The sequence below is a fragment of the Parambassis ranga genome, chromosome 14 (genome assembly GCF_900634625.1).
Source record: "Parambassis ranga chromosome 14, fParRan2.1, whole genome shotgun sequence".
NCBI lineage: Eukaryota > Metazoa > Chordata > Actinopteri > Ambassidae > Parambassis > Parambassis ranga.
The window spans coordinates 15,252,188-15,264,341 of record NC_041034.1 but is presented as its reverse complement, the minus strand read 5'-3'; the positions used below and the strand labels follow the sequence as shown (position 1 = coordinate 15,264,341).

Sequence of the window (12,154 nt, the reverse complement as noted above, 5' to 3'; positions counted from 1 at the left end):
AAAGAGGCAGCAATTACTCTGGCTTCTCCTGGTGGAGCACTGCAAAAATGGAGAGCAGCGATAGAAACATACACACAAAGTCACTGCTCACTCGTCTGAGCTGTTATCTGCCATCAAAGGGGTTGTACACAAGTGTGCATTGTAGATTACACAAATTCCAGGAAGACAATGTCCTTATACAGTGGGGAAAAAAAGTATTTAGTCAGCCACCAATTGTGCAAGTTCTCCCACTTAAAAAGATGAGAGAGGCCTGTAATTTTCATCATATGTATACCTGAACTATGAGAGACAAAATAAGAAAAGAAAATGTAGAAAATCACATTGTAGGATTTTTAATGAATTAATTGGTAAATTCCTCAGTAAAAGAAGTATTTGGTCACCTACAAACAAGCAAGATTTCTGGCTCTCACAGACCTGTAACTTTTTCTTTAAGAGGCTCCTCTGTCCTCCACTCGTTACCTGTATTAATGGCATCTGTTTGGAGTCGTTATCAGTATAAAAGACACCTGTCCACAACCTCAAACAGTCACACTCCAAACTCCACTATGGCCAAGACCAAAGAGCTGTCAAAGGACACCAGAAACAAAATTGTAGACCTGCACCAGGCTGGGAAGACTGAATCTGCAATAGGTAAGCAGCTTGGTGTGAAGAAATCAACTGTGGGAGCAATTATTAGAAAATGGAAGACATACAAGACCACTGATAATCTCCCTCGATCTGGGGCTCCACGCAAGATCTCACCCCGTGGGGTCAAAATGATCACCAGAACTGTGAGCAAAAATCCCAGAACCACACTGGGGGACCTAGTGAATGACCTCCGGAGAGCTGGGACCAAAGTAACAAAAGCTACCATCAGTAACACACTGCGCCGCCAGGGACTCAAATCCTGCAGTGCCAGACGTGTCCCCCTGCTTAAACCAGTACATATCCAGGCCCGTTTGAAGTTTGCTAGAGAGCATTTGGATGATCCAGAAGAGGATTGGGAGAATGTCATATGGTCAGATGAAACCAAAATAGAACTTTTTGGTAAAAACTCAACTTGTCGTGTTTGGAGGAGAAAGAATGCTGAGTTGCATCCGAAGAACACCATACCTACTGTGAAGCATGGGGGTGGAAACATCATGCTTTGGGGCTGTTTTTCTGCAAAGGGACCTGGACGACTGATCCGTGTAAATGAAAGAATGAATGGGGCCATGTATCGTGAGATTTTGAGTGAAAACCTCCTTCCATCAGCAAGGGCATTGAAGATGAAACGTGGCTGGGTCTTTCAACATGACAATGATCCCAAACACACCGCCCGGGCAACAAAGGAGTGGCTTCGTAAGAAGCATTGCAAGGTCCTGGAGTGGCCTAGCCAGTCTCCAGATCTCAACCCCATAGAAAATCTTTGGAGGGAGTTGAAAGTCCATGTTACCCAGCGTCAGCCCCAAAACATTACTGCTCTAGAGGAGATCTGCATGGAGGAATGGGCCAAAATACCAGCAAAAGTGTGTGAAAACCTTGTGAAGACTTACAGAAAACGTTTGACCTCTGTCATTGCCAACAAAGGGTATATAACAAAGTATTAAGATGACATTTTGTTATTGACCAAATACTTATTTTCCACCATAATTTGCAAATAAATTCTTTAAAAATCCTACAATGTGATTTTCTGGATTTTTGTTTCTCATTTTGTCTCTCATAGTTGAGGTATACCTGTGATGAAAATTACAGGGCTCTCTCATCTTTTTAAATAGGAGAACTTGCACAATTGGTGGCTGACTAAATACTTTTTTTCCCCACTGTATGTGTCAGCAGAGCAGCCAGCATGGATTCCCTCTGTAAATATTAAATACAAATATCAGCGATCAACAGATAAAATATACAGGTTATTGTGGGGAAATGAGCAGGGTTTAAAATAAAACTACACTCAGGTCTATCTGTCATAACGAAGTAGCTTACATGGTTCCATTGTAGTATCTGTACACACCAGCAGAACTGTATGTGGCCCCAGAGCAATGTAGTGGTGCAATCAATGAAAAGTTGCACACAACATCTACAATGATGCACTTTATTGATGTTGTTGATGAAGATTCTCAGTCATCCGGGTCATTTTCATTCAGGAGGGTGAAGAAAGGCACCTGGACTTGTAGAGTTTTCTTTAAGAGCTGCTCCTCCTTAAATCTTATATAAACACATACCTGCAGGTTGCAACACGGAGGCCCTTGTGTGCCTGCAGCACCCGTATGTTCATGCAATCAGCTACGTTTACTGTCCCTCTGTATGTTAGAGGTGTGTTTTAAGCACATATATTCACACTGCAGCTGTTTACGTTTCGTTGTAACGGACGAACTCCGTGTCAGCTGCTGTAAACCACATGAGGATGTTTCTTTTTACTTACTTCCGTTTGCAGATATGACAGCCCTGCTGGAAACGCTGCGGTAATGTTGCATTCACGGCAAGTTGGAATTGTAGGTTTTTGTGTGGCGCTGTGAAAACGGTTTGTTTTTCATGCATGCAATAGGGTAGTGTTTTTAAAGATAAAGTTTAAATTAAAACTTGGACAAGTTCAGATAATGACTTCACATGGTTCCTATTCGTTAGCCCTCACTCAAACTGCACTGGGTTTAGATTGGGATCAGATTTTTTTTAATAAAATAGATAAGATAGTGAATACAAATGGATCTAAACAGAAAGAATTAAATTGGAATATAGAAAACAAGATGTTCATTAAATTTGGCTTTCCGCTCAGTGAGCGTTAATGTAACTGTGCTGAGATTTCTGAGCTTTCAGGCGTTCCGTGAATGCAGCCGGAGCCTGCCCATCTAAACGCGCAGCAGCAGTCCTTCGCATGTTTACTTGCTTTGTCAGCGGTGTCCCCGCAGTAGTTATCTCTCGTACCTCACCTGCTGCTGATCAAAACCTTGGACTTTTATCTCAGAGAGTGACTTATCACATCGCTAGGACGCGTTATCAGCAGATTCTTCTCTGGCAGCGTTCTGTGGCCAACCTCTTGCGGACCTTGATCGGGGGCACGTCAGGTTCGGTGTGTGTTTTTTAATAGCTAACAGGGAAAGATGACGTTAAAATCCAATAAAAACGAAGCCGCTGTCATACTGGAGCCTGTGAACAGCGTCAGGACAGCCCTCTCCGATCTCTACCTGGAGCAGCTGCTGCAAAACAAACCAAAGTCTGACAAGGTAAGGTGTCGTGAATTTACCTTATTTTGTCCGACCACCCCCCCCCACCCTAAATTATTCCGGCGTAAATGTTTGCTTCCGGGAAGCAGACATGGGGACTGCTGTTTGTTCTCCAACAACATGTCTAAAAATAGAACCAGTTACGTTTTCATGGCACAGCTTAGTTTGCAGCTTACAGCTGCAGAATATGTAGACTTAAACAAAGAACATAGATGTGGAACCAGCAGCTCTGTGTTGGAGGCCTCTGCATTGACTTGTTAAGTCAGCGTTATTTTGAGTCCAGCAGACATTGCATTGCAATTTCACTTCTGCATTTCCCCCCCACAGTCATTTGACCACTTGGGGAAACATCACGTGAGGGAAGGTCCTTATTTCTAGCAGTGATCATGAGACAATGGTCCTGTACGCCAGTGCTATGGTACTTATATTAACCCCTTAGTAGTTCTTGTGAACATGTTAAACTGTGGCAGTGAAGTCAAGTCACATCAGTTGGCCTACTGCATTTTCTTGGCCACAATATTAAGTAACATAGATCCACAATACATTGCTGTGTGAGCCTGTTTATCAGCTGCTACAGGGCCTCAGTTAAAGAATTGGTGTCAACAGTCAGTTGAAGCCAACTGCTGACACTTCAGACCTGTTTACTCTACCTCAAGGCCGGATTATGTTGTGAAACCACTGAATGACATTTTACTTTTAAGGAGGTCAAACATCTGACAAACATAGCTGCAAAGCAGTTGACAGACACTTGGAAGGAGTCAGGTGGGATGACCAGATTTGGCAGCCAGCGATACTATTGGGAACTCTTTGTGCTGAATGTTTTCTCTGAATTTGAAAAGTCAGCACTGAGAGTACTGAGGGGAATGGGGGAGGGAGGAAACTCCTTTATCTGACATCAGCACTTTGTTGTTCAATGGCTCTGAGTTCCAATCTGGCCCTCTGCACAGTGCTGATTTGTGAAATCATCTTCTTTTAGCATCTTTTGGCAAAGTCACACATGCTGTTTTCTGTCAGTGGCATCTTATGCCCTCTCTATCTTGAGCTGAGTAAAATGAGAGCCTGTTGCTGTGAGTTATGCTCCTGTGGAACAATGCCCTGCCCTTCATGCATTCACTGCTAGTTTAACCACAGATATACAGTGCTTCTGCCTTAACAAGAAACATCTTAGCACTCAGAGAGAGCAGGACAGGCTTCAGGCAGACCTGAGAGAAACTTGATCATCAGCAGCCCTCAGGCTGATTCTGTCTAATCTATCCAAATTCTTTCAGTCAGTGTTCAGAGAAATTACTGCTGTTGAAGGAGTTCCCTTTTACTTGCACTGTGTGTCCTCTATATATTATATTGATGTCCAGCTGTGTTCCTTCAACAGATCAATAGTACCTAAAGGAGATCCATACCTATTCCTTACATTGGGGGAGGATTAATAATTAATGTGTCTTCACTGTAAATACAGGAGAAGAAATCTGTTGTATGAGATGAAATGCAGTATCAGCACTATGGATTTCTCTAGTCATTCATTTTATCCACATGTGTCTGTTGCCTTCTGTTTTATCTACTTCAAAACCATCCACCCTCAAAGAAAAGGGCCTGCTCCTTTCTTCCTTGGATGTTTATCCTGTTGTTTCTCCACACCCAAAACCAGCACTCCAGCTTCTGAAAGGACTTCCTGACTCTGCTTAATGTTGCGTGGGGCACACTGTGATAAACCAGAGAAATGCCTTTAATCATCTCTTTGGATTGATAGTGTCAGTGGCGCTCACTGTCAACATCCTGACGAGACATGTTTAATCAAAAGGCCTTTTTTTGTGCTAATCATGAAAACGTCTGTTACCTAACCCATCAGGACTCTTTAGATTGCTCTAGTTGTTCATGCAAAACAGATTATTGCAGTGATAGCGTTTGCCTAAAATGGTCATTCAAAGTAGCGGTTACACAGTCACACTAATGTCGCAGTAGTCAAACACTATTCACAAAATGAATTCCGTTTTAGAGCTTCACATTGAAATGCTCTGCTCTGGGAATGATACAAAAAATTCAAAGAAATCAGTGCATGTGATGTTCAGATGTAATTTCATCTGTTTGTGGAAAGGCACTGTCTAAATCCTCTCTCCTGACATATAACGGCACAAGGCTGGTAAATAACTATCATGTTGCACAAAAAAAGCTGGACTGTCATGACTTGTACATCCAGTCATCTCCTGACTCACCAGGACAGAAATAGAAACAGTATTTCCTGAATCAGGCCTCGATACATTTAGGACTATTAGATACAGCAAAGATTCACCAAACTGCCTTTAAGCACATTAGGGTACAGCTGAGGGTATACTGTAGGCGAGGAGGAGGAGGAGGAGGAGGGTGATAATGATATTTATTGGTTTATTGTAGTGCTGATGCTGGAAGATAGATAGTATACTTTTGGCTGAGACAGTGCTGATGTGTCATTTTCACACAGAAACTTTGTGCTGAGGCAGGAAAACGTGTCTGATCTCAGTTTAGTGACCGGTTTATAAAACCTTTTAAAATAGTGCACTCATTGTTCTTCAGTATCCACAGGAGAACGCTTCGCTCTGGAGGAGTCATTATCTTATCTGGTCCCTCTGTGACTCCTCAGAGCTCTGTCGGCACTGTAGAAAGTAGCATGGATAAGGATTTGCTGCTTTTAGAGTCTTCTTTTTAAGTGTTAAAGCACAACATGTCTTTCATACCAACTTTTAACACTGTGAGAGGGGAACTGGTTTTCCTAGTGTTTTGTTCACTCCGATCACTTGATGACACTGGTGGTCTCCATGACCACAAACCCAGTAGATCAGATGACCGGACGTGTTTAATGAGGTGTTCTAATACTGGGTTAATTTTCAACCTTGAACATATGTTGAAACTGCAAATGAAACACATGAGCAGAAAGTGTTCACTGCAGATATTGGAAATAATAGTGAGGTAAAGATCTGATTCGCCTTAATTGCACAGGGAGTTCTGTTACTTATGAAACGCCATGTTTAAATGTTATTTGTTTTCAGTAAATTTCATATGTGTGATTCATATTGGTTTTTCTTGATTTAAACAGGCAACTATGCAAACCTATGAGAATAAGGGGGCTGATGTTTACACCAATGGTAGTGCTGGACACATGAATGGGATGGAGGTGACCAGGATGAAAGAAGTAGCCTTTGAAAAGAATCCCTCAGAGCCGATGGTATGCTGTCAGCACGTCGGTTTTATATATTATTACGTTTATTTTCTCGATTTTTTTTTTCCGTTGACTGTGCTATTTTCTTTATAGGGGGTCACTCTGAAACTAAACGACAAACAGCGGTGCACAGTGGCCAGAATATTACACGGGGGGATGATCCACAGACAAGGTAATTAATCACATGTAGTGTGGGGGATTGTGCCAAGTGGCTGTGAAGAAAAGAAAAAAACCTGTCATTTGCACCTGTGGGGGAGAAAAGTCACATGGCAGCTATTCAGCTTACAGCCAGATTACACCCTGTTATCTGGGTGTAGCCTACAGCGGCCGGGCTGCTTGTCTCTGCCATGCTATGCACCCTGGTGTTAATGTAATGGCATCCTGGATGCAGATAGCACTGTTGGCTTTGGACATCTGGTAGTATAATGGTAAAATAGTATAGTAATTATATCTGCCAAAAGTCCTTAAATTTACACCTAAAATGTACTGTATAACTCACATTAGGGTTATAATATTAACAGAAACTGAGCCAGACTGTACTGTGTACTCTGTGTTCACTCTACTTCTCCTGGTTTCTTTTTTAGGCTCCTTACATGAAGGGGATGAAATAGCTGAAATCAACGGAAAAAGTGTGACAACCCATACTGTGGATCAGCTACAAAAGATTCTGGTAAACATCTTATTTTTAACATCATCTTGACACTTCTGTTCATTTGACTAAATATATGTAAAACCACTTCCTCTTTACACGCAGAAAGAAACCGCTGGAGTCGTCACAATGAAGATCATTCCCAACACACAGAGCCGCCCCCTAGCCTGTGAGGTAATGGACCAGCAGAGTCTGCCCTTGTAATGTTTGTATTGAGTGACTGCATGATTACTCCAAGCAAACTAGCTGTAAATTACCATTCAGAGTACAGTCAAAGATAAGTTTGATTTCTGTTCCACCAGTCTTTTCTTTTACGACTTACCTGTTTAAAATGATTTCGTTTAGGTGCTTCCTCTGTTAGTCAATGACCAACCCAGGTGACTATGAAACTAGTACCAATTTAAAAGACATTAGTTTTGCTAGTTTGATGTGAAACACCTTGGTAGTGTGTTTCATTCTGCCATCTACTGGCCACATGTTTCTCTCCCCGCCATTCATGTGCCACTTCTGGTAGAAAAATGGCTGCTCTGCTTGAACATACTGTAGAATAGCCTGTGACGTAAGCATGAGCTTTATTTTAATGATCAGAAAGAAACATATTCACTTCACTGATGTTCCTCTTCTGCTCTTCTGTCTTTGCTCTGGCCAGAGATGGCCATTTTGAAGCTTGTAGTCCATTAATATGTAGTCAATGTGCTCTGCTTACAAAGTACATCATTTTTGGTGACCCAGGCCACTCCAGTGCTCCTTGTTTGTACACTTTGTGGGTATCAGATTTATCTGTGTACATCTATCACTGGAATGACTTGGGGAGCCTTAAATATTCATTAACACTACTAACAGCAGTAGTAATTTATCCTGAGGAGAAATTGAAGATGATCCCTCTGTGACAGTTTAAGAAAAAGGTTGAATTGTAAACAAAGATGTTTGTACCTAACCTTTTTTTCTTTTCTTCTTCTGTTTTCAATTTGAATAGAACTGTCAAAGATCATATCATAAAGTTTTTTTTTCTCCTCAAGGGAAACACTTACCAGTAACATCAGCAGATTTCTCCTGCACATATGCATCAACAGCACCAATATATTGGCAGCGTTTCGATGCATATCGTTTGTGTCTTTTTGTCCCCATTACCCCCATTACAACAACAGCTTCCCAGCTCCATGTTTCGTGTTTAAAGGAATCAGTAAAACTGAATGTGGGATATTTCACTTCAAGGTTTGACAATGAAGTGTTTTTCACATTTGGAAAAAAGGATAGTGAAGCCATAAACACAGCAGGATGTAATTTCCAAGACCAGATTTAATAAAAAACAGGAGAAACCTGCACAATTTCTTCACAAATAATTCATGTTTCAAAGTCAAAGCAACAACAGATATGTGGAGATTAGAAAAATGATGGGAGGTATAGGTCATAGGCCAGCATTAATGTCTACTATTAATGAATACCAGAAACATACTGTAAAGGGAAAACTGACCGTACATGCTCTCTTTCTACAGATGTATATGAGGGCCCAGTTTGACTATGACCCTGCCAAGGATGACCTAATCCCATGCAAAGAGGCAGGTCTGAAGTTTAAAACTGGTGACATCATTAACATCATCAACAAGCAGGATCCAAACTGGTGGCAGGGCAGAGTGGAGAGCAGTGCCGCTGACTTCGCTGGGCTGATACCCTCCCCTGAGCTCCAAGAATGGTTAACAGCTTATTTAAATATATCACATCTGATGATTAGATTCTGCAGAATGAAGCTGTACTTTAATCCAAAAAGCTCAGAACATTGCAGAATGTTCTCAGCCTTACCTAATTACCTGTTTCTCCCTGTAGGAGGGTGGCCAGTAAAAGCAAAGCCAAAGAGGGCAGTCAGACCTGCAGCCCGTTTGGAAAGAAAAAGAAGTGCAAGGACAAGTACCTAGCTAAACACAGCTCCAGTAAGTACAACTATGGTCAATGACTTTTATGGTGATACTGACAATGATTTCCCCTAAAAATAGATTCCATTCTCTTGTAGTTTTTGACCAGCTGGATGTGATTTCTTATGAAGAAGTTGTTCAGCTCCCAGCTTTTAAAAGGAAAACTCTTGTGCTTATTGGTAAGCTAACTACACTTTAACAAATGTTGATACACGTATACTAAACTTTTATTGTGGAGTTGTCGTACTGGGTTAATGTTTACTCCTCTAACACTGACATTAAGGTTAATCTTTTACTGAAAAATGTTAAACGTTGTGTTCTTTTAAGGTGCGCCTGGGGTAGGAAGGAGACATATCAAAAGTGCACTGTTGACAAAATACCCAGATAAATTTTCCTACCCTGCACCACGTAAGTAGACCCGAAGCCTTTCTTTGCTCCCCATAGAGCAGCTGAGTCTGCTGAACTGTGCATGAGCTAATTCGTCAATGTTCAATCTGCACAGACACCACCAGACCCCAGCGTAAGGATGAGGAGAATGGACAGGAATATTACTTCATCTCCAACGAAGCCATGACCAAATGCATCTCTGGGAATGAGCTGCTGGAGTATGGCAGCTTCCAGGGATACATGTTTGGTACCAAAACTGAGACCGTTCAGAAAATCCACGAGCAGGGGAAAATCGCATTGCTGGATGTAGAACCACAGGTTAGCACTGATCTCCGCCTCTGTGTTGTTGTTGGGTTTGTTTCCATAAAACTACTGCTTTCTTGATTTCCATCCACACGGCAACAGCACAAGGAATAAATGAACAGGAGAATCCTGTTTGGACTTTAATAGAATCCTTCTATAAGCTCTTTCACTGCAGTTAATTAATCTGATACTAATTTCACCTTGCAGACCTTGAAAATCTTGCGGACTGCTGATTTTGCACCTTTGGTGGTGTTCATCGCTCCGACCAACACAGCTCCCCAGGTGCTACATCTTCATCTTAAAAAAATACTTTAAAGCATTTTTAAACACTGAGCCCCACCAGCTGCTAACCTTCTGTTCCTTCTCTCCCAGACGGAGAACCTGCAGATGATACAGAAAGAGTCGGATGCCATTTTGACCACATACAGACACTTCTTTGATGTGATTCTCACCAACAATGATGTGGATGAAAGTGTTAAAGGTGTGGAGGAGGCCATGGAGAGTGCCACCTCCACCCCACAGTGGGTGCCTGTATCATGGGTGTACTGAAAGGCACCAGTATGATACCTTTTTTTTTTTTTTTTTTCCTATGGTGAAAAGCAGTGCAATATCACTCCTTACATGAAACCTCGAGTTTAAGATATCCCAGGTGTGTGTGTGGGTTTACTTTTTGGTTAATTGTCACAGAGATTATTTGCACAAATGCATCAAAAAAGCAATATGTAGAAAGGTTTATTTCAGGAAGTGGAGGACCTCACCGGCGATGGATGTTTTATTTGGTTATTTAGACATTTGTGCTTCAAGCTGTTGAGGGATTCAGGGTTAAGCTTTGGTGCCGCACACGTTTTGTGATTGCTGGAACGTTTGCAAAATGCAAAACAGGACCACAACTGTGAATGAAATCCTCACTGTAGAGAGACAGGATTTCATCATATTAATAATGGATTTTTTTTTCTGTTCTCATTTGATCGTCCCATGAAATTGAGAAACTTTGTACTCATGCTGTCTGTGTAACTCCATGCATCGGTAATGAATTCTGCACAAAACCTGTCACTGACAACCTCACTTGTTTCATCTTTCCTAAATTGTATACCTCATGGGGTACTGTAAAGGCACTTTTCAACAAAATAAACTTCCCAGCTCTGTAGCTACTGTTTCTTTGATTGTTTTCTGTAAAAACAAATTTGCCCTTTAAGGATCCGTTGTATCACAAAATTTGTCATACTTAATGTTGGGTGGTCACCTCACGATCTTTAGCAACATTCCTTCCATTAGATCTAGGAGGAAAATGCATATAGTCGTATACTCTGGCCAACATCTAACTGAATTTTATTTTGCACTGCCTTAAACTGGATTGCCAGAACTGCCCACACTTACACGCTCACTACATGCACTCACATTTTAGATAAGGACTGTGCAGCAGAGGCATTGTGGGGGCAGGGGGTTCTTGCGTCTGCCTGAATTTTTCAGTGGGCATCACAGCTCGAGGCTGTGATCAATTATAGATCAAGACCTGCACGTCTGAGTTGTGCAATTCAAGTAATGCACCTGTATCTCCCACATATTGTAATTCTTCCCTCATTCACAGTGTGGGAGAAATACTTACAGCTCATACATGACAATGGATGTAGTCCAACAGAGCTTTGTTTTGTGTCCTGGATATATAAACATACATACATACACACATATCTATATATCAATATATCTATCTATCTATATCTATCTATCTATCTATCTATCTATCTATCTATCTATCTATCTATCTATCTATCTATCTATCTATCTATCTATCTATCTATCTATCTATCTGTATATATATATATATACAATATGAACAAATGAGCTCAGTTAATTAGTTTGAATACAAATTATCTGGCCTGCATTTTCATTAACTCTACAGGAGGATGGACCTCTAGGGCTAGGAATTTTAAGTATATAGATAGTAACACTAATTTCATAATCAATACTATCCTAAAGGCAATTAACCATTGAAAGTAGTGGATTTTTTGTAAACAAACAAAACATGGTGGGTGAATATATGAATATATTTTCAATACTCTCAGGTCCAAACATAACCAAATTCATACTAAGCAAATTCATGTAATAACAACCACTTGTGTTATAGTATAGGCACACTAAAATGGGTGTTATGTGTTATGTGTCAGCTGCATGCACATCACATCATAACAGCAGCCACCACAGTGAGGGACCATTACCAAAGCAGCACCCACATTAACATGTGGTACTTTGCTGCCACCATGTGGCTGAGTCTTGACAAGCACAGCTGTAACATTAACCTTTTCCAGCATGTGCAGTGTAAGTTATTGTCTGTCAGATGTAAACTCAAATAAAGTTAATGTGAATAAAACAAACTGATGCTACAATGCTAATACTCTGTCACATAGAGACAGTAGAGGTCACATAGTGCTGCTTTTTGGTGTGTGTGTGATTTTATACCACCTATCCCACTAATGATGGCAAAGAAAATATACAAGATGGCTTGACTGAGGTGTATGTTTCTGTATGGAATGCATACACA

At 41.1% G+C, this 12,154-nt stretch overlaps 1 protein-coding gene across 1 annotated transcript; it reads left to right on the top strand.

The window, feature by feature from the left end:
- Nucleotides 1-2,794: 2,794 nt before the first annotated feature.
- Nucleotides 2,795-10,762, top strand: mpp1 (MAGUK p55 scaffold protein 1). Its single transcript, XM_028421373.1, has 12 exons — nucleotides 2,795-3,179; nucleotides 6,244-6,372; nucleotides 6,460-6,538; nucleotides 6,951-7,036; nucleotides 7,121-7,189; nucleotides 8,512-8,708; nucleotides 8,840-8,943; nucleotides 9,024-9,104; nucleotides 9,253-9,333; nucleotides 9,428-9,630; nucleotides 9,823-9,897; nucleotides 9,988-10,762. The coding sequence occupies exons 1-12, from the start codon at nucleotides 3,057-3,059 to the stop codon at nucleotides 10,162-10,164; spliced, it is 1,404 nt and encodes a 467-aa protein (XP_028277174.1). The 5' UTR covers nucleotides 2,795-3,056; the 3' UTR covers nucleotides 10,165-10,762.
- Nucleotides 10,763-12,154: the final 1,392 nt, after the last annotated feature.

Bases quoted from the DNA above. Each gene is read 5' to 3' on its own strand.
- mpp1 (XM_028421373.1), top strand. From the start codon at position 3,057: ATGACGTTAAAATCCAATAAAAACGAAGCCGCTGTCATACTGGAGCCT. The intron at 9,105-9,252 runs GTAAGCTAACTA...TGTTCTTTTAAG, and splicing joins GAAAACTCTTGTGCTTATTG to GTGCGCCTGGGGTAGGAAGG. The intron at 9,631-9,822 runs GTTAGCACTGAT...TTCACCTTGCAG, and splicing joins TGCTGGATGTAGAACCACAG to ACCTTGAAAATCTTGCGGAC.